The 21868-nt window shown below is 33.1% G+C and overlaps 2 protein-coding genes and 1 long non-coding RNA gene across 8 annotated transcripts; 1 reads left to right on the top strand and 2 right to left on the bottom strand.

Moving 5' to 3' along the window:
* Positions 1-860: 860 nt before the first annotated feature.
* Positions 861-10596, bottom strand: LOC129307181 (phospholipase D delta-like). The gene is made up of 10 exons (XM_054948064.1): positions 9608-10596; positions 9036-9152; positions 8701-8895; positions 6672-6944; positions 6512-6580; positions 5770-5917; positions 4570-4718; positions 3688-3855; positions 2453-2650; positions 861-1533 (listed from the first exon to the last, which is right to left on the bottom strand). The coding sequence occupies exons 1-10, from the start codon at positions 10571-10573 to the stop codon at positions 1240-1242; spliced, it is 2577 nt and encodes an 858-aa protein (XP_054804039.1). The 5' UTR covers positions 10574-10596; the 3' UTR covers positions 861-1239.
* A 3134-nt stretch (positions 10597-13730) lies between these two features.
* Positions 13731-21309, top strand: LOC129306619 (MLO-like protein 4). Of its 3 annotated transcripts, none has more exons than XM_054947297.1 (15): positions 13731-14064; positions 14623-14680; positions 15084-15313; positions 16127-16243; positions 16818-16878; positions 17382-17473; positions 17761-17835; positions 18096-18181; positions 18890-18939; positions 19038-19078; positions 19209-19379; positions 19480-19515; positions 19652-19719; positions 19839-19899; positions 20846-21309. In XM_054947297.1, exons 1-15 carry the CDS (start codon positions 13939-13941, stop codon positions 21266-21268), a joined length of 1695 nt encoding a protein of 564 aa, XP_054803272.1. In that variant the 5' UTR covers positions 13731-13938; the 3' UTR covers positions 21269-21309. The 3 variants fall into 3 exon arrangements, with proteins under 3 accessions (XP_054803272.1, XP_054803273.1, XP_054803274.1); XM_054947299.1 differs by having other exon boundaries at positions 13992-14064; positions 15175-15313; XM_054947298.1 differs by lacking the exon at positions 19038-19078 and having other exon boundaries at positions 19225-19379.
* On the bottom strand, positions 15844-20948 carry LOC129306620 (uncharacterized). Of its 4 annotated transcripts, none has more exons than XR_008592235.1 (3): positions 20808-20948; positions 18004-18080; positions 15844-16216 (listed from the first exon to the last, which is right to left on the bottom strand). It is a non-coding gene; the product is annotated as an uncharacterized LOC129306620 (long non-coding RNA). The 4 variants fall into 4 exon arrangements; XR_008592236.1 differs by having other exon boundaries at positions 18004-18077; positions 20808-20946; XR_008592237.1 differs by lacking the exon at positions 15844-16216 and adding an exon at positions 17125-17370.
* Positions 21310-21868: the final 559 nt, after the last annotated feature.

Below are 21868 nucleotides of genomic sequence, written 5' to 3'. Positions count from 1 at the left end.
ACTTTGATGGTTAGTTGGACACAAAAATAACAAAAAAAAGTCAAAATTCTAGGAAAAAGACGTAAAATTTTTCAAATAAATATCTTATAAAAAAATTAATACTGAATAATTCTGCTAAATTACAAATAAATGTTAAAAGAAAAACATTATTTCTTATGCATGTAAAAGACCAAACTATCATTTTGACCAACTATTAGATAATTATCGGATCATCATTATTAGCAATAATGCTAGGGTGAATGTTGGGCGAAAATAGTTAAGGGGTACTAATTGAAGAGCTTTTGCTTGAATATGAATAGGACAGTATGCATGTATTGCAATTTTAATAAGAAGCAAGGAAGAAATGATTTGAAGATCTATATATATATATATATATATATATCAAAGAACAAACTATACTACAAGTCACAAAATTTAAATACTTGGGATCGGTTGCACAAAATAACAATGAAATTGTTGATGATGTTATATATATGATACAAACAAGGTGAATAAAATGGAAGAAGGCATCAAGAGATCTTTGTGATCACAAGGTCCCTAGGAAAATTTTATAGAATCACTGCAAGGTTAGTAATACTATATGATAGTGAATGTTGGACATCAAAGTGATGACATGAGCAAAAAATGATAGTTGTAGAGATGGAGATGTTGAGATAAATATGTGGTCAAATTGACTTGCTAAGAAGGATAAGACATGTAATGATCATACAAGCCTGTGTGACATTTATTGATGAGAAAATGGTTAAAAAATAAATCATTTAAGATAGTTTAGCTATGCGCAAAATAGATTGGTGGAAACACCCATAAAGAAGAATGAGCAAATAAATTGATGAAAAGAGGTAAAAGGAGACTGAGAAGGACACTTAAACAAGTTGTAAATTGAGATCTTTCAATTAATGGCTTATTAGAAGAATTGGTCTTAGACAGAGCATAATGATATTATTGTGTGATCCTTGTAACCGATCCCATAATAAGATAAGATTTTTGTTGTTGTCAACAATGAAATATGATAATTGTATGCTTGTATTCCTACTTTAACAAAAATAATAAAAACAACTAGAATTTGTTAGTTGGTAATTACAAAAATATCAAATAGATGTTACAAAAAAGCAAGAGAATGAGAATTCCTTCCTCCAACACAAAGCGGGACTTTAAAGAAATTTGTTCCTAAAACCTATTTCATTTGAATTTTGTCTTTCCCCTGTCAATTTCCTTTGTAGTCAAAGTGTGACAACTAAATTATGTGGTTAGTGTATCAGGAAGAGAGTTGGGTGATCCAAGAATTTTACCACCAACATCGGGGAAGTTTTCCCAATCCTTCAAGGCACTAACTCTTCCATCATTGCCAATCTGAACGGGGTACAGCATCAGGTGTCCCATCATCTCTTTCTCTTCCTCAGACACATATGCGTCCCAGTTGCTCTTGGCAATTACATTAACACGTCGAACACATTCGAGGCTGTCCGGTTCCTTGAAAGTATCCTCAAGACCGTTGAGGTGCTCAGCCCAGAGAGACATCCTGTAACCATAAACCTACACAAACGAAAATCTTTGTGGATCTCCCAATAATTACAGAGCAAAAGGATGAAAGTGCAAAATGTTAACTCATCTACCGTGTAAACATTCACAAAATCTGCTGTAAAACGTTTGTGGAAAAACAAAAACTTTGTCAAGCGCTACAAATAATTAGGAATAAAGAGATGAAATTGCATAATCTGTACATGTCTTCTACCGAAGCATTCAAAAATATGGGATAACTTCTAGCATTGTTTCCTACAAGAGGGTATCATTCAAAGTTGTGCTTGTATTATAATTGTACTATTATGGTATTTATGTCAATCCGCTTGATTACTATTTGTAATTGTAGTTTATTGTTCATAATTGACAATTTTAGAACTTGGTGGAAGTTTCAACCGAAGACCTCCTGCTAGAAAGCCACACCTGCGGTTTTAATTTTGTAAATTTGAATATAGTTGTCTTCTTTGATTTCTTCTTCTTTCAACTGTAATTTTAGGAAAATTCAAATTTCCAGCAATTAGCACCAATGCAAGTTGATTTTAGAGGCTGAGTCTATTTTCCCACCCTCAAATTCCACTCAATCCCCTTGATTTATCAATAAAGATACTAATTCACAGTTTATTGGTTTGACCACCAATAATAATTCAATATATATTTTATATTTTACAAATGAATTTAATTTAATAGATAATAAACATCTATCAAGAACTTCTCTCTATATAGGATCACAGGGTTGCAGGTTTGAGTCCCAACCATGCCACTTTTAACATATTATTGAACCAGAGATTTATAGATGTAAAACAACCATTACTTTGGAATAAATATCCGAGAAGAATGAGGTTATATATTTACTTCCATGGTTAAATTGAGATATAAATTAGCCAATTTTGCTGCTCTGGTACATTAACCAACAAGTAGAGTTGGAACTTCTAACCTGACCATGTGGATGAGAATATTTTCTAGCCCATGTGTAATGAGGCTGATAGGCACCCATAGCAATTTCTGTGTCCCTTGAACCATCCAAGGATCTTTGGTTAATATTTGCAGATCCCAGGATTACAAATTGATCATCAACTATCATTCCTTTGGCATGAACATAAATCATAAAACGTCTATATTTGCCAACCGATGCCTGAATGAGGAAACAAGAAAAAAGCACACAAATATGAGCTATTATGATATAGCCAATCTGACATGTGTATCAGACTCTGAGAAGGGTAGAATCAGAAGGAAAGATGACAAAAGGTATAACATTTAGAGGTTAAATAATTCAATCAAGTAAATTCATTAAATAGAGATTCATAATTAACTAACTCTAAGCTAGCAATCATGCTTTTCTTCAATCACTTCTAAACAGACACAGGCATTAAGAACTGTCAAAACAAGCCAATCCAATAGATTAAGCCCAATTAACCCACCAATTTGGGGGTTAAGTTGACTTGGATATCCTTTTAAGTATGATAATATCTGGCCTGACTTATCTGCTCACCAATTAAAATGCAAATAATTTTTATTAAAACGTAACAGCTAAAACAAATTTTAATTTCCCATATTACTTTGCAAGATTAGTGCTCCCTCGGTCTCTAGTCTCCAGTATTAATCTAAACATTGATGGGTGAGCATCCTATTCAATCCAACTGCATAAAGATATCCTATTTACATCCAAGTACATAACAACTAACAAAGAACATCTGACATCCTGGCCACAACACTTAAAAAGTCAAACTAAACTTATCGTACAAGAACATATTTCATCATTTTAGTTTAATATTATAATTTAGGTTGTGCCTTATATCTATAATTTCAAAAAAAAATTTCATCTTTTTGCATCATACACCTAATGCAAATTTGAAAACTAGATGAAGATCAAACCAGAAATAGCAACTCTGACACTAAGGTTAAACGCTGTCTTCTATGTTCCCTTAATTTGCAAGGTTTCTTATGCTTTCCTTTCTTAGGTCTCAACGTTTAATAACATAAAGCCAGCGCAAAATGACAATAAAAGCTGCTTTCTTTGAAAGATCAAATTTCAAGCCAATGAAAAGTTCATATTTTCTATATTCAAACTCACCAACTTTTCTGAAGAAGAAAAACACAGCAATGAATTAACTACTTGTGATTTGCATGCAATACAAACATTTAGCAAATAAAGGATACTCTGGCATATACCAGAGCACGGTCAGCTGTTTGCATAGCCATTGAACTTGTACTGGATTCAGGTTCACGCTTTCCAAGGCAATAAAAGTTGAGATAATCTTGAGGATGATATTGATCAGAAAGACCGTTTCTTTTAAGGGCATCTGCAATCATGCCGTACATCATAGACATTGTTTGTCCCTGTAGTCATTCAAATGTGAGAAAAACGGGAGTAAATTTGATGAAGTAAGCATGCAGTATAGAATCAAAAACTCTTTACAACTCATTGACATGTATTCATTCTTAAAGTAAAGATTACATCCCAGACTCAACCTTGCACTTGTGAGTTCATTATTCCCAAACTACTTGAAGAGAAAAAGAAGAGAACTGCATCTGCATGCCTATCATCTTGGGGAGGAATTTTTTGATCAGCCAAAAAAGAAAATCAGAAATTTGGATAAATTCTACTCAATTTTGTACCTTGAGTATTTTAATGATAATTGATAAATATTTGGCTCCAGATTATGGTATCAGAAAGAGGAACTTGTAAATCCACCATCAGATATAAGATGAAAGATCATAATATATTCCCACCCATCACAAATATAGATGGTCAACCGTTAATAACAAGTTCAAGAAGAAAAAATGGTTAGCCTATGATGACTATTTGGCTTAAGCAGCTAACAACAACAAGCTTTGTCTCACTAAATGCGGTCAGCTACATAAATTGCACAACACCATTATGCTTTATCAATAACTAAGTCTTTAGATATATTATTAACATAGAGGTCTCATTCAACAATTTTCTGGAGTGTTCTCTTTGATTTTTTTTTTTGCCCCAAGACTAAAAAGTAAACAAATTGAGAAGTTGCGAAATTAAACAAAAAAGGAACACAGACTGGAATATGGCCTGACCTGCCAGAACAAGATTTCCTGCACAGCACTACTAGTTGGAGGCCCCTCTGGAAACATTGGTATGACTATGTAGACGGAAAATCGTTCATTTGCATTGATCTTGTTGGCAATTTTCAAAGCTAACTCTATTGGAACCAAGTTATCAGCACCTGTTGAGGAAAACAAGTTATCCCAAAGATACTTTCACACCAATACAACAACACAACAATAACAAACATTATCCCACAAGGTTAAGTCACACTTTCACACAAGTGTCATGGTAAAAATTAAAGGGGTAATTTTAGGTGAGAAGTTAAACTAAAACTGAAAGTAGTCACTAATTTAAACCATTAATTTATGATATAACATACTTAGTTACTCCACCCAACTCTCAGAAAATTATCCTCTCAATTATTAGGCCCCCGATATATACACCCACAATACCGTCAAGACCAGTTAGCCCAATGACTATCAATGCCAAATTGTTCACGTATTTATATCTTCCTTGTATCTGATTCATGTACTTTGCACAAAATTGCCTTCGTGGTATGTACCCTAAAAAAATCCACAGTCATGTTTTACAAATGCAAATTTATAAATTGAAATTATAATTACGAACAATAAAAAAGGACAAGAACTTCAACAAATATGAGAGCATTTCCCTCCAAATTGTTGACGATTCCCTAATTTAGTGAGTTTGGAAGTAAAAGAAAAGAAAGCGAGGATTTTTTTTTTTTTTTTTTTTGGTATAGGGGGTAGTGCCACTTATTGTTGTGTGTGCTTTTGAGCAAATAAAATTCTTCACCTTCCTTTTAAAAAAAAAAATATAAAAGAGGAATAAGCTAGGCAACTAAATGTAAGCAATAAAAATACAAAAATTGGTTCCTATTTATTCAAAATGCTATTATCGAATTACATACTCTAGCTTGTATTATTGTCATCACGTCCTTACTCCTGTGTCGAGCTTTTTAATACATTCAAAGATGTATCTGCTAAATCTGACGCATTTTACATTTCTAATATACAAATATCTTAGGACAAGAAGGCCAGAGCCCAGAAATATCGGTAATGAGACTAATTTATATAAATTTATTAATTCGGAAATACAGAATACCAAATTACACAAAACCAAATCTGTTAATTCATTTTATTAACTATAATTATGTAAAGTCTAAAGGAATTTTTTTAAAAATTGTGATACTACTGTTTTCCTTGAATTACCTGCATGTTGATATGAAGGCCAATGAAACGAGGATCCCAGAAAATATTGATTCTCTATATATATGAAGTGTTGGGCCGATCTAATTGCTTTTACATAAGCGGTATGGATACTTTTGTCTACTTTTAAGTTCTTTCCGCAGAGAAGATGCTGCAGAAAATCAGGATTAGAAGTGGAAGACCAAGACTGGTTTGTTTCAATATCATGCAAAAGCACACTGCCTAGCTAAGTTAAAGATAATCAGGTTCGGACAAAGATGGAAAGAAAACCCCTTTTCATGCTATTTGTACAATATTTATAATTTTTTTTATTATCATTACTTGAAAATATCTACTACTTCTAAGCATTAGATTATTGGTCTTAGGGCACATTTGGTAACGAAGATGGAAAGAAAATCCCTTTTCATCCTAATCGCAGAATATTTATCATGTTTTTATTTTCATTACTTAAAAAGGTCAACTATTTCTTTACCATTTGAAATTAAGAGCGGGAGAGTTATTTTTATCTTAAAATCACTATTTTCTTTCTAATCTTGAACCATTTCCTTTCTATTCTATATATCTTAATAGGCCAAGTGAGCATTGTTTTGATGGCTATTTAAATGTAACGATAAACCCTCCTCCGAAAACTAACTACGAGAGAACCAACCTTAAATACCTTATTGAGCATCTCATACTATTTATTGTAGAACTTAGTCATCTCATACTATTTAAGTCTCCCTCACATTTACAATTTTGTTCTCACCTGAGCCTTAGCTTGGTCCATATCCTTTGGAAAACCCTTGACAGATCCTGAATCTATGGAACGAAACACCTGCATTTTATAGTTGTTCATAATATTTATAGGGTATTTTAAAGAAGGACGATACATGTCACTGAAATCTATCAACGTATTTCCCCTATACCTGCACATTCCAGCTTTCCGAATCATCTTCTTCAGTTACCTGAACAACTTGGTCGCCAGCGGCGCCAGATGATGGAGTTAGAATCCATGAAATACGGTCTAACCTTAGCAAAGCATCATCATGCCAATTTGCCACCCTTTTTAGCTTGAATTCACGCCACTTTTTGGCTTTCCTCCATCTTTGTTCAAAATTGGTCAATAAATCGTATGCAGCTGGACCCTCAACTTTACAATGTAGGTCATGCCATGGTTCCCTTGGTACTCCAGTATTTGACTGTATCATATAGAACACAATTTACACAGTCTACTGCAAAGTTCCATGCACCTTTCTTTTTCACTTTCTAGCTTTTTTGGTGCCAACTCATGCATTTACCTTCCTTCTATCTTTATCAGAATCATGTGGAAAATAATTATATATTGTAACAAATACCAAATATATGGAGAACGAACATTGTCTGCTGTCATCTCTGACTTACAGAAAAACACAAAACAACCTCAAAATGCAACATCAAGATAAGATTGCAAAAAGAAAATCTGCTAGAAGCAAGACTAACCAATCGGGCAAGCATTTATCTGCGGAGTACAACGGTTTTGCATCAACAATGTGATAATATTTATGAGCAATATGAACAGCCATGCCGGAATATCAGTAAATGTAGACAAACTCCGAAAATTGGCTATTTTAAATGATCCCAAATGACAAAAATATCAGTAAACTGGAATGCTAAAAATCTATGCTATCTTTGTTCCATAGTTTTTATTTATTAATGACAAATTTTCGTTTCAAAAAAATCTTATGTTTATAAAGACATTCTCCGGTATGATGAAGGATAAGATGCATTTTACAATTGGGACTTTATCCGAGTGTTTTGGCATTTTATCAGCATCTGTTAGGACAATATCTTTTTTCAGCAAGAGTACACTATAATTTCTTATTTTTATTAATTTGAAATCCACCTATTCTGAGGATAGAGGACTTATCGTGAAACATGTGGCCATCTTTGGATACTTGAAGGGCTAAGAAAGGAACTCAATTTGTTGAAGAAAGAATGGCATAATGGAAACACCTTCCTACAGATTACTCAACTTGGGAAGATGCTGAGGAATTGCAAGATAGATGCATGAACTAAGACCTTGAGGAGGTTCTAGTAAAAGAAGGAGGGGGTATACATAAGCCATGACACTTTCTAAGAGGAACCTCTTAGAAAACCCAAGTACATTGGTGGTGCGTGGAGATTGATGAGCTTTCAAGAATTAGAGCATGCCAACAAACAACATGCCTCGTGTAGAGGAAGTGGCTTCTCATTATCTTTGGTTTTGTTATTTGTTGTGCAATGCTAGCTGACAAGCAGTTTTTGTGTCCTTTTATTTAGCACAGTGGGGTTGGGGAGTAAGTATTGTTGTATCCTTCACAAAGTGGGATCATGGGGTTTGAAAGGAAGGCTTTCTCTCCACTAAATGGAAGGTTCACTGTAGTGGTTGACGGTCAAATTAATTTTGAAGGTTCATATTTGACAGTGTATAAATGTATAAGTTAATCTTTCCCATTAAAATTTGGTTTGAATGGTTAAGAATTGCAATGAAGGCAAAGTGGAGAGAAATGCTATGGAAAAAAAAACTGGTCTCATATTTAAGATATAGGAATGGGAATTCTATAGATGGCATACGCATTTTTTATCTGAGAAGTTCAACGTTAATGCTTATTCTGACGACCTATCATTACACTCCTTTGCATCCTTGTCAAAATGCAGATAGTTTCAACGTCCCGCAAATGATGACATATCACTTAAAAATCTATGAATGAACACACTATTGGATGAATTCTTATGTGCTTATGCAGACATTTATGGCACAAGAAAATGTTGAATAAAAGAAAAAAATAAGGCATGCACTTAGAAAGCGTCTTCAGCTACTAATTCCTAGTAGAATGTGGCTTCCACTGCCGCCCAGCGCCCCAAAAAAAAAAAAAAGACTTCCGATGTATGCAAAAAATAACCATGTAATTTTGCAATTGCATAATAACCACTTACAGGGAATACCGGATTATGAATATCATTTTGAAAGACAGTGTCTAAATCAACAAAGAGCCGGTGGTCAGGAGTATCATATCTGCCATCACATAGATCTAGACCACCTATAAAAGCAGTTATTTTCCGTTTATCCTCACATGCATAACTGTCAACAAGCACACACTTCTGATGATGCGTAAAAAGGGTTCCAACAACCTGGACCAAAATATTCAATTTTATAAATGACAATTGATTGAACTCTTCCAGTAAAATGATAATGTTTTGAGGTGATGCAGCAAAGGAACTCAATATTTTCATCCTACATAGTTTCATATGAAAGCAAAATAATTTCATACCTGTTGCTTGAAAATACTGAGCTTATTGCTTGCATAACGCGGAGCAAGAACACAATGAACAGTGGAGTGTTTAAAAAATTTCTTAGTTTCTTCATCATGGGTCTGCATGACTCCATCCTGCAATCAATTAAATCAGTTATTGTTTTGTGATGCAGGTTTAAAACATTGCTATGCCCTTCTTATCTACAATCAAGTCAAACATTATATTCACGAGTCTCAGAAGCCTAGCATCAAATTATTGAGAATTACACTAGCATCAAGTTATTAAAGGTTACAGTAAAAGTCCAGAAAGAAATTCAATTGAATTCATACTTTAATGAGAAACAATAGCTATCTTGTTTTACGCTCCCCTCTCAATGTTCTCCTCAATTGGACATTTTCCCTTTCAGTAACTTCATGATTAAGCATAATCAAGAAATTTCAATACTTCAATGTAATATTATCTCGTATGATTTGATTTAAAAGCAGACCACTAGTATGGACAAAGTAGAGCTTGCCAAGAATTTGATGAATCAATATAAACTTCAAAAGAGAAATCATGTTTAATTTTGTCATTAGGGTAATCGAAGTACTGTTTTCAAAAAAAAATTGTCATGCGAAGTTTTGTCATCCCAGATCAGCATAACCACGCGGACACCTTCTTGTGACTTATATTTCAACAACTCTCCAAGTGAAAGCTCTCCTCCAGAAGGTACGGGTCTTGTTGGTTCTCTGACAAGCTTTACAGGGTGATAAACAGACCATCCTATAATGTATACCAGCTCATGAGCTTCCAAAATTGCATGGCAAATATCCTCCCAACATTTACCCTGCTGAAAGACTTTTCCCTCCTCAAGTGAAATTTTAGGTAGTTTACCATCTGGTACATGTGCATCTTGATACAGAGTCACTTTCCCTCCTTTCCGAGGAGGAAAATATGTGTTAGGAATACCTGGATGATCTGCTGCAGCTCCAATGCCATATTTGTCTGAAGGGTTTGCTCCAAATGGCTGATACTGAATAGAGATATGTAACTCAGGAGTACCTTTTGAGCAAATTGAGAACCCACCAGTTATTGGAAACCAATCATTAATAGTATTTCCAGACAAAATATTTTGAATTGGTATCTCTACAGCTCCAATGATTTCAGCCCCAAGAGCATCATTATCTTTCACAATGAACTCCACTTCCTCAGCAGGATGAGCCACTGGAACAATAAAATGCTCATCCCATGAAGGATGCTCATTATTACGAACTACTCGAGTTTGAGCTACAGTAGCCCCTGCCAGAACGACAGAGACATAGGGATCGCTAGTATCTACATGATATTTCCCAGTGCTTATCCTGCGTGCTTTCATGAAGGGAGGGGTACAAGTATTACCCATAGTGAAACATTTTCTCATTGTTTCAGAAGAAAGATCCAAATTTGGGAGATTTTTTGCTTCTAATACATACAGATCCAAGTCACCATACAAGAACGTTGGTTCTTTAAGGCCGCATTTAAGCCCCTCCTTCTGGGGCTTGTCACCTTGACTGCCCACTTCAACCGGAGAACTCATTAAGATTCACTCTTCCTACATAATATAAGTTCTTCTTGGGCAGCAAGCACAAAATCCTGGACGCATCACCTAGGTGTCAATCAAGAAGAGTACATGAAGCCTCATATATATATATATATATATAGCTTTTATTCTTTAATTCCTACTACCCATAAACTGATCCAAAATAGAGTCATCTACAGAAACCTGACCATAAAAAAGAAAGGGGAATTTACACATGCACACTCAGGAGGGATTCAGAACAATAAAACATGATGTAAATGGAGAAAATCTTTAGTTAGAGAGATAAGATGCAAATCTCTGTGATGTATTACAAAACAAACTGCACATGTTATCATCGTAGTCATGAACCTTCTAATCAATATTCGATTGCAAGAAAGTATACAGACTAATATCTTTATGTGTATATATATATATATCCAAATGTGAATTATAATTCGTTTTATTCAATCAGAACTCATGCAAGTGCAACCATGTCCACAATGGAAAGTAACATTAGACGGCTACCATAAAACTACAAAAGGCCATTAGTAGTTATCACTTCTTCCTATATTTAAACCACGGAGGAAAAGGTCTTAACTCTTACGTAAAAGAAGTAAAACAGGATACAGCATGAATAGTGGGTTCGAGAGTATTTATCGGTTTCTTCTCAATCCATAGCGACTCAATGTCAGATGTTATAAATTGGAATTCAACCATTAACCATGTTCGGAGTTCGTAAAGCTTAGCACCAAAATGTGGAATCAAAGGAAGTCAGAAACCTGGCTCCCAATATGGGAAAATAATGATTACCTGGAAACCAGAGGAGGAAGTTTAACCGAAAAATCGAAGAACAGAAAAAATGAACAGAAAAATTCAGATTCAGGAAACATTTCATCGGAAGAGAGATAAAGTGTTGATCATCACCGCAAGGTGAAGGAGAAGGAGGAGCAGGAGAGATTTTCTCTGAGCCGAAAATGGCGGGAACTCGCGGGGGATGCATGGAAGCCATCTCTCTCCAAACATTCAGTTTCAGGCTCTTTCTATAAGTTTAAATAAAAAAGAGATAAATGTAAAATTGTAAAATTAATAAATAAATAAATAAAATCAACATCACCAATCTAATTTATATATTTTTTTAATAATTTTACACAAATCAAGAAAATTAGTTTACATTTTTTGAAATTATTTAATCTATTTAAGAATACAATTCACTAAATATTTTTCTCTTTCTTAATTTCTCTATTAATAATTTAAATCACTTGTTTGATGAGATGTTTTAATTTAATTTAATATATATTAATTATTAATTAAATTCTACCAAATGATTTATAAATAAGAATACTAATTTTTCTAAAAAAATTAATTCACATGTCCTTATAATATGCTTTAATTTTGAATTAGATCTCTGTAATTTATTTTATTTTAATTGAACCCTTGTAATTTGATCAATTAAATATGTTAATTCTCAAAAATTAAAATTCATGAATCTTTCCTTTTAAAAAAATAAAATTAAGAATTTTTATATTTTTATTAAACTATTATCAAAATTAATTACATACTCTCTCCGTTCAAAAATGTAAGATATTTTTAATCAAATTTCACTCTTTAATAAAATAATTATCTACTTTTAAACTAACTTTATTTTTTTATATTTACCCCTATTAAATATCTTACAATAAATATAAAGTTATTCATCAATAAGAGTACTTTTTAAAAAAAGGCAATGAATACATCTCAAAAAACTAAAAATGCTTTATATTTTTTAACATCTAACTCCTTAAAAAATGCCTTATATTTTTTAATAGAGGGAGTAACTTTTATAACTCAAGGTTTATGTAATTAAGTTATGTCTTCTAAATAATTTATATATATATAGAATTTACATAAAAAAATTAATTAAATGTAAATATTGTATTAAATCAATCTTTTTTTCTGTTTAACCAAATGTATCAAATCAAATTTTCTATAAATTTTGAAGGTGATCTTGTTTTGATAAAGTTAATAATTTAACATATTTAATTGATCAAATCATTGGAAATTAATTAAAACAAAATAAATTACATAAACTTGATTCAAAATTGAAGAGAAACCATAAAGACATGTGGATTAATTTTTTCAATTTTTTTGAAATATGTCTTATAAAAAAAAGAATGAGGATATTTATACACACACATATATTCGTGTGAGAGAGAGAGCCTAATAGGCAATGGCGGAGCTACATACATTTGAGAGGGGCATATGCACCCCCTTCAACTTAAAGGAAATTACAAATGAAAAGTTGATATTTTGCTATTTTATCTTTTCTAATCACAAAATTTTGAACCCCTTAAAATTTAGATTTTTTTTTATGAATATTTTAACTTAAACTCAGTTATGAATTCACTATGTCCAAAACTCTTATATGATTTTTAGAGAAAAATATTCTTAGTTATTTAATTTTTTTAAATCTCTAGTTAATTATTATATATTTTTATATATAAATAATATCATAAATTAGTGACTTATATGAAAGGAAATATTTTTAATAGCATTTGACAATAAGTAGGGGACAATTATAAAATGTATGATTATTTTTAAAAAATATTAAATAATTCTTTTTAAATTATTATTTTTAAAATTAATCTACACCCCTGACATAAGTTCTTGGCTCCACTAGGCTAATAGTAATGAATAATTAGGACAATTGCCCCCCACACTCGTAAACCTAGATGCATCTAGCAGCCCTTGCCTTGTAAGATGCCTTACTTGTCCTAAGTGTCGCTCCATCTTGAACACTATTTCATTTTATACATCAATGATCATTTGGTTTCATTCCATTCAAAACTTCCACAAGGTAATTAATAGCCAGCAGATGTTAGATAACCAGAAAAGAGGATTAATTGGGGTCTCATTTGGTAACTGACAGGTAGATACATCCTCCTCCTTCCCCTCCATGTGCAATGGTTGGATTTGGAGAGAGATGTGCGAGAGAGAAAGCACTGGGTTCTGGGTCCAAAGCAGCTGACGATGGATTTCCATAAAAAGTCTCAATCTCTGTGTGTGATGTGAGACTATAAAATTAGCAATAAACGATACAAGTTTTATATTATATTGAACACTATATAATATAATGTACTATGCCATGTGTGTGGGATCTACATTCTAAAACCCCCCACATGCACCCTTCACCTAATAAAACAACTCTTGCCTTGCTGAGATGATGCTTCTGAGCTTTTGCAGTATCCAACTTTCCTCATTTCCTGGATCCTTCACTCACTCCCATCCACATTCTTCCATCTGCGTGTCATTTTCCCGGGAAAAAAAATTCCATTTTTCCATGAAAGTTTCCAACTTTCTGTGTCTCAGCTAAAGGGTTGGTTTCTTGCGGTTGATGTGAGAGAGAGATGGCAGAGGTGCTTCAGCGAGGGAGGTCTCTGGCTGAAACGCCCACATACTCTGTTGCCTCTGTTGTCACTGTCATGGTCTTCGTCTGCTTTTTGGTCGAACGGTCAATATACAGATTCGGGAAGGTAAGAGGCAACTGTTGTTATTATTGTTATTAAGGTTATTCACATATATATCAGAGAAACAAAAAATCTAAAAATAGTTATTTACACTTAGAAAGACACACAGAATAAGATCAATGGTTATCTATCCGTAACTGTTCGTTACTGCTAAAAGCCAAAGTAAAAATGAATTGAAGCTGTGTCTAGTCATCTGGGGCTATGTTCATATATGTTACTACTTACTTCTTACTTGCTGAGAAATTCTAGGAAGTTTGGTTATATGTTGTTTGAATCTTTATGCTGTTGTCCTTTACTACATTAGGGATATAAAACATGCCGACAATGTTAAAACTTGGTTAACGTTGATTCAGGGTCGCAGGGTTAGTCTCTATTGGGTCATTTTCCATTTAGTTTATATCTAGCTCTGCTAGTCAAATCTGAAAAGTATGAGTGGATTTTAATATCAGAATAGCAGTGGACGAAAACAAAAACAAAATGAAGAATGAAGATAGCTGTTAAATTAAATCTCATGAAAGTGAAGCTTTTTTTAAAAAAAAAAAAATGTTTGGACTTGGTATGCAGTGGTTGCAGAAGACAAGAAGGAAGGCACTCTATGCTTCTCTTGAGAAAATTAAGGAAGGTAAATACTAAATAGCATTTTAATCTTTCACAAATATAAAGGGGTATGGATGGTGAGTTTGCATCCTTTAAATCATATGCAATTGACTTAGTATAGTACAAAATTTTTAAAGTGATTTTACTTAAAATGAAGAAAGAGATAGATACATCATAGTAGACGTACTTTTGTGAGACCCACATGTCAGAAGTAGAATCCACTATTGTGTATCTGTATGTTTTTTCATCATTTGAAATATTGTGGTTCTCGAATTTCTAAAAGATCCATTCCCGACTTGATAACCTTTTACTGAGTAAAAGTAGAGATTTGGGGTTGACTTTCTTTTTGTTTTTTTTTTTACCAAAAGAGCTTTGGGGTTGATATTATATGATTTTGTCTCTTACTGAAATTGATTCTTTGCTGATAGAGCTGATGCTGCTTGGGCTCATCTCTTTGTTGTTGGCACTATGCGCAAGGTGGATATCTGAAATGTGTGTAAAATCGTCTCTTTTCAACAGTGAATTTTATATTTGTTCCGATGAAGATGATGAACTTGACAAGAATGAAAGAATCATGCTTGAAAGTCCATTCCCTTTCACCAACAACACTGATATCCCGAAGGGATTAATTAGTAGTGCATTTCATCAGTGTCCTAAGGTAATATACTTCTCTATTTGGCTTTGCTTTCTTGTTGTATTGTCGTTTACTATATGATGTGTTTAGGAAAATGATCTCCACTACTGAATAAAAAGGTGCTTGATGCACTTAACCAATAATTGGGATAGTCAATAGAGTAAGTAATCACTTGATTGTTAATGATAAGTGCTTAAAAGGATGGTGGTGCCACGTATTTACTAGACACACACACACACAGAGTAGAGGAGAAAACTAAGAAAGAATGAAAAGTGTAGTTGTGAACTGTCTTAGATCAGATCAGATGGGAAGGATTGGTATAAATCCTTCACAAAAGAAAAAAAAAAATAACTTTTGGTCTCTAAATTTGTTATCAATTATCAATTCAGTCTTTTAACCTTCAATTCATAACAACTCACTTCATTTACTTTATTGACTTGGAATAACATAATTCTTATAATTTAACTCAATACAACTCCATCTCTATAATTGCTTAACTCAATAAATTACAAGACTTGAATTATATTAAATCACGATTCAAGGATTAAATGAATAATTGAAAGAAAGTTTAGGGACTTAAATTATATTATCCCTTCCTAAAATAATCCCCTAAATTACACGATTAATATGTCAAATTATACACCATAAAATCTACAAGAAGTTACACTATTTGCAAGCTGAAGGTAGTGCGGTTTATTCTTCAATCTCAATACAATGAAGGAAATATGTATATTAGTCATTAAACAAATAGGGAAATATGTACAGTTCCCTTTATTTTGATTCTCTGTTTTTTTTTCTTTTTTTGAAAAAAAAAATCTTAAATTCTTATAAATGCAGGGGCATGAACCTTTCGTTTCATATGAGGGTCTGGAGCAGCTGCACCGGTTCTTGTTTGTGCTTGGGATCACTCATGTTCTGTACAGTTGTCTGGCAGTTGGTTTAGCAATGAGCAAGGTCAGTAGGCATAATAATATTTCGCAATTGCATTTGCATCTCACCAGTAAATAATAATAATAATAATAATAATAATAATAATAATCGCAAAAACCAATGTATGAGTAATGCTATAACCAGTAATTACAATAAGAATGCGTAGCACCTCATCTGAGTAAAATAATTATTAGTATACTAGGCATAATAAGAATCATTTTTTTCATTGAAGCGCCTAGTTCCAACCCATTGATAGTGGCTTTCTCTTACCATATTTCTCTTCAATCCACCTCTACTATAGTTTTGAACTGTCCAAATCAAATTTTATCTTCACGATATAGATTAGTTTATATTTTTAAAAATTGACAATCTGAACCATTAATTCAATTGGATAGTCCACCATTCCAATGAACCACCAACACAGTGGAGAGAAGCTTCTTTAAGTTCAATGACTTTTGTTCTTCATGTCTGGTCTTCAAGTCCATCACTTTTGCTGTTGGTCATCAAATACTTGCAGAATTTAACAATTTGACTTCATCGTCGTGACATGCAACGATTGCTCCTTGGTTTATGTTCTCTTCATGTTGTAATTTGGCAGATCTATAGTTGGCGAAGATGGGAAAACCAGGCTAGCATCGCAGCTGATGGAAATCTACCAGGTACATGAGAAAATGAATTGCTACAATTTCTTCTTACATCAGAAAATTTGAAACCTTCCTCAAGATATTGGTTGACATAATAGCACCTCAAAAGAACTTTTTTTTTTTTAAACTCTCTTTAGGGCTTTTCTTTTTAGTTTTTTCATCCTTGAAGCAGATTAAGACAAAATTTTCCTGGTCAAGAAATAGTTTTCTGTAATATCATGCTTTGCAAACCTTTTAAACCTCCTTGCAGAAGGATATAAATTGACATGGTAACATTCCTGAGGCATTCCCATTATACATCCTCGAAGCAAATTAAGATCATAATATTTTGTATTGTCAGTCCAAGTGTCCAACATTATCTGCTGCGATTTAGGTTCTTTCTCAAACAACAAACAGTTCAAGCACTGCCTTTTCAGACACGGTGTTCCAATGCTTCTCTTTCTGATGCAATTATCATCCATATAATGAATTGCCTGTCTGAAAAACTGCCCTTATTTTTTATTGATTCTGTTTCACAGAAAAGAAAAACAAGGTGATGAGGAGACAAACAACCTTTGTTTTCCATCACACTTCTCATCCATGGAGCAGGAGTCCAACACTAATCTGGATGGTAATGTATCATCAAATATGAAGTATACATATTCTCAATCATGATCACCTGCAAACTTTTAAACTATGCTAACAACTAGATGATGAGCATTGTTTAATTAGTAAATAATCTTTATGGTACTGGAATCAGATACGTCGGCTTGAAAAGTAATAATTTTCAAAGAGTGCCAACTTAGTGAAAGCCTACTGCGCTGGAAGAATTTTTGCAGCTACTTTTTGCTAAATATCAGCCTTATACAGGTTCTGGCTTGTTTTAAACTGTTGGTAATTTGTAGTTTGATCTTGCAGCTTTGTTTCCTGCGCCAATTTCGGAGTTCTATACAAAAATCTGACTACCTTGCACTTCGTCAGGGTTTCTTCACCGTAAGTATCTAATTTGTTAAGGATATTTTCTTTTTGTTCTAATTTTTTAATGGATTATAACAAAATAAAACATACCTTGTGGCTTTTTGTCTTCATATTTTGCTTCTCTTAAAGAAACCTACTTAATTACATCATAAGTAGTTTGGGAATAGGGTTAGACTCAGTTACCTTCATAGAATACAATCACCAATTTGCTCATCTTCTTGGATAACTGAATTTTGCACCGGTGTCTAACTTGCTTCCTGCTATGAAATTTACAGAAGCATAAATTACCACTATCATATAACTTCCATAATTACATGGTTCGCAGCATGGAAGACGAATTTCATGGTATTCTAGGAATAAGGTAAGCATTCTAGTCTAAGTTTCTTTTCTTCTTTTTAACTTTCAAGTGGTTTTTCAAAATATCAATTGAGTTATTTATAACATAGAATGCTTGTCATTAACAATAAAGTTGGCATATACAATAAACATTCCAGGGAAAATACTGAGGAATGTCTTTTTGAATCCATTTGCATGTTTATTTTAGGAAAAATATCACTCTAGGTCCCTATACTTCAATGATGTTTTGTTTTTATCCCTACAGTTTATTTTCGTTATTTCTCCTTCTAATTTGAAAAATAAGTATAAGGACTCTGAGCTGGCACAAACAGTCTTTATTTTACTAACACAGACAGACTTGAACACATTCCACAATTCACAATTCAGCTACCTCAAATTACTACTTATAAGTTAACAGTGTCAAGTCCATGTCAGCAAAATAAACATTGCTTGGACCAGCTCATGGTCCTTGCATGTATTTTCCAAACTAAAAGGACAAATATTAGAGACGAATCAAATAAAAGGGATGAGGAACAACTAAAATAAACTGCAAGGACTAGACACAAAATACAATTAAAGTATGAGGACTTGAAGTAGTATTTTCTCTTTATTTTAATCTTTGATTAATCCTTTTTAATGCTAATATTCTGAATATTCCACCACTATGAAAATTCATCCTTTCCTGGGAGTAGTGTGATCGTAATCTCTATCAATTGGCTTTGTTGATTTGCAGTTGGCCGCTCTGGGGTTATGCGATAATCTGCATCTTTGTGAACATTCATGGTAACTTTTTCCCCCCTTGTCAATCCAAATCTATTATTAGTGGAAATGGTTTTAGTTTGTGTTTAAATTTCTCAGACATTAAAGTTTCCAAATTGCAGGTCTGAATATTTATTTTTGGCTCTCTTTTATTCCTGTCTTTGTAAGTATATTCTGGTTTCATATTTCTTTTAAAAATGAAGCTAATAAAAAAAATACTTTTAATGAAACAATCTATCAGAATTTTTTTTTTTTTTTTTACAATCCATCTCTGATTATTCTACATGTAAAAGCTTGTCATGTTGATAGGGACAAAACTTCAGCATGTTGTTTCCACTTTAGCGCTTGACATTAGGGAGCAAACCGGTCCATCAGATAGGACACAAGTAAAGCCACGTGATGATCTATTTTGGTGCAACAAACCTGAGATACTGCTATGGTTGATACAATTTGTGATATTTCAGGTAAAAGTGTGCTTTTAAAACTTCAGATTTCACATCTTAGGTTTATCAGGTTGTTCTACGTATCAGCCTCTGGTCCTCATTTTCTTCACTGTTGATGCAGAATGCCTTCGAAATGGCAACATATATCTGGTCCTTGGTAAGTTTTAATCCCTTCAAGGGGGTGCATGGCTACGCCAACATATTTACATGCGTATTTTATTTTTCATTGCTAGGATTAATCTGTTTTATAAATCATCTGATCAGAATTTTTCCTTGAATTTCTGTAAGTACAGTGGGGACTCAAGGAACGATCATGCTTCATGAGAAACCAATATATGATCATCATACGGTTAGCATCTGGGTAGGTCCATTCTTAGAAGTGTTGTGTATGGTTTGTCTTGGCCATCTCTTAACATTAAGTTTGCAGATTCTACAATTATTTGCAGGACGTCTTACATTTTCTCATTATGGAACTTGCAGTGTTATTGTTCAGTTCTGGTGTAGCTACATGACAGTGCCCCTGAATGTAATAGTTTCACAGGTTGGTTTAACTTTATCTCATAGTTCGTACTTCTAAATATATGAAAGTCAAGAAAATGTTCAGAGGCTCTTGCACTTAATTTTGACTGAGATATAACATATCATTCATTTCAGTCCAACGTCTAAAAGGTTTTCATTATTACCTTTTGATGTCCATGTCTCAATTTCATAAATAAGTGTTAATTCAAAGGGTGAAGTGTAGGTTTCTCTTTCATGTTGGTTACGAATGCTCTCTTGTCGTTGTTGGTCTTGATTGTTTGAGAAGACATTAAAAAAAAAATCCCAAACACACATATAAATGCACTTCACACACACATTTTGTTATCTCTTCTCATGATATGCTTTCTTGAATTTTTTTTTTTTTTAAAAACAGCATTGTATTATATTCTAAGCATCTTAGACTTGACTTTTCAAAACATCCATTAAATAAAAAGATTTTACCATACTACTCAAATTATTCAAGAACAAAAATATTAGGAACTTCGACTAACCCGTCAAGATGGGGTTTTTAATCCCTTTCTTTTGAGGATCAACGTTCAATCCATGTCAGAGATTTTTTTCTGGCCAAGAATCCATGTAACGTTTTTTTTTTTTTTGGGCAACTAATCCTAGTGAAAGTTTGAAAAAATACTTTGTTTAACACACATAATCACTGTGTCATGACAGTATTATCGTTTAACATGTGTCTGATTTGCACCCTTTAAATAAGAGATTCAGATCTTCTAAATCTCTTAAAGTATCATTTTCATAGAGTGCAACACTACAAGTGGGATCAATCAAGTAAGCATTACATCTCATCAGTCAGTTATTGCTAACCTTTTTGCAGAATTGCCACTCAAATTTCTCAGGAAACTTGCAGGATTCCAATCCAAAACTAACAATAAGAACTACTCAGTCCAGAATTCTTACATTTCAATGATTGAATTTTCTCTGACAAATCACGCCAGATGGGATCTCGCTGGAAGAAGGCGGTGGTAGCAGAAAGCGTTAGAGAATCACTGCATAGTTGGTGCAAGAGAGTGAAGCAGAGATCCAAACACGATTCTGTGCACTCACATGCCACGAGATCAGTGTGTTCCCTGGAATCGACCATCGACGAGAGGGACGAGATAACGGTGGTATCAGGAACCCTAACAAGAAGCGCGTCGATGGAATCGCTGAATCAGATAACGGTGACGTCGGTGGATCAGCTCAAGATTGAGGATTCAAAGAAGAAGGCTGATGAGTACCTGTCTAAATCAGTGGATTTTAGTTCACCGCCACCAGATAGCTACAATGGTGAAGAAGAGGAAGAAGATGAAGAGCGTGTTGGGAATGGAGATGGTGAAGAAAAAGTCGAGACTCTTCTTGATTTGTTTCAGAAGACATGAACACTTTTTTCATGGAAGAATTTTTAATGAAATCAGAATTAAAATCAAAATTAAAATTAAAATTAAAATTAAAATAAAATTAAATTTAAAAATATGTTTGGTATGATGATAAAATTTTAATATAATTTTAATAAAATATAAATATTTAAAATAAGAAAAGACTAAAGTGTTCTTTTTAAAATTTAAAAAAATTATATTGGAGTAGAGAAAAGGGACAAACTGGAGAAAAAGAATCATAGAATCGCATTCCATGATGCATATGATGGAATTAGATTCTGCTAAATTTTTTTGAATTCAGATTTTAAAAAATCATAATTATTGCATATCAAACACACATGTTAACAGATTTCATATCCAATTTCATTTCTTTCTCCATAATTCTAAACTACCAAACGGGACCTTAGTACTTTAGCTTTGAAGTTTCCCTCGTCCTTATTTTTCGTTTTCTTCTCCTCGTCCAATTTTCACTTTTAGATAAAAAAAACTAAATCGTTCAAATTTAATTGTTTTATAAAACTATTATCATAAATTCATAATATTATATTATATCAAATAAATAAATAATTTTAAAATTTAATTTACATAACTTATAATTCCGAT

The sequence above is a fragment of the Prosopis cineraria genome, unplaced genomic scaffold (assembly GCF_029017545.1).
Source record: "Prosopis cineraria cultivar Desert tree isolate PC_DT_omini unplaced genomic scaffold, ASM2901754v1 PC3, whole genome shotgun sequence".
Classification (NCBI taxonomy): domain Eukaryota; kingdom Viridiplantae; phylum Streptophyta; class Magnoliopsida; order Fabales; family Fabaceae; genus Prosopis; species Prosopis cineraria.
Note: the sequence above shows the minus strand (reverse complement) of the source record. Positions and strands in the feature narration are given on the sequence as shown.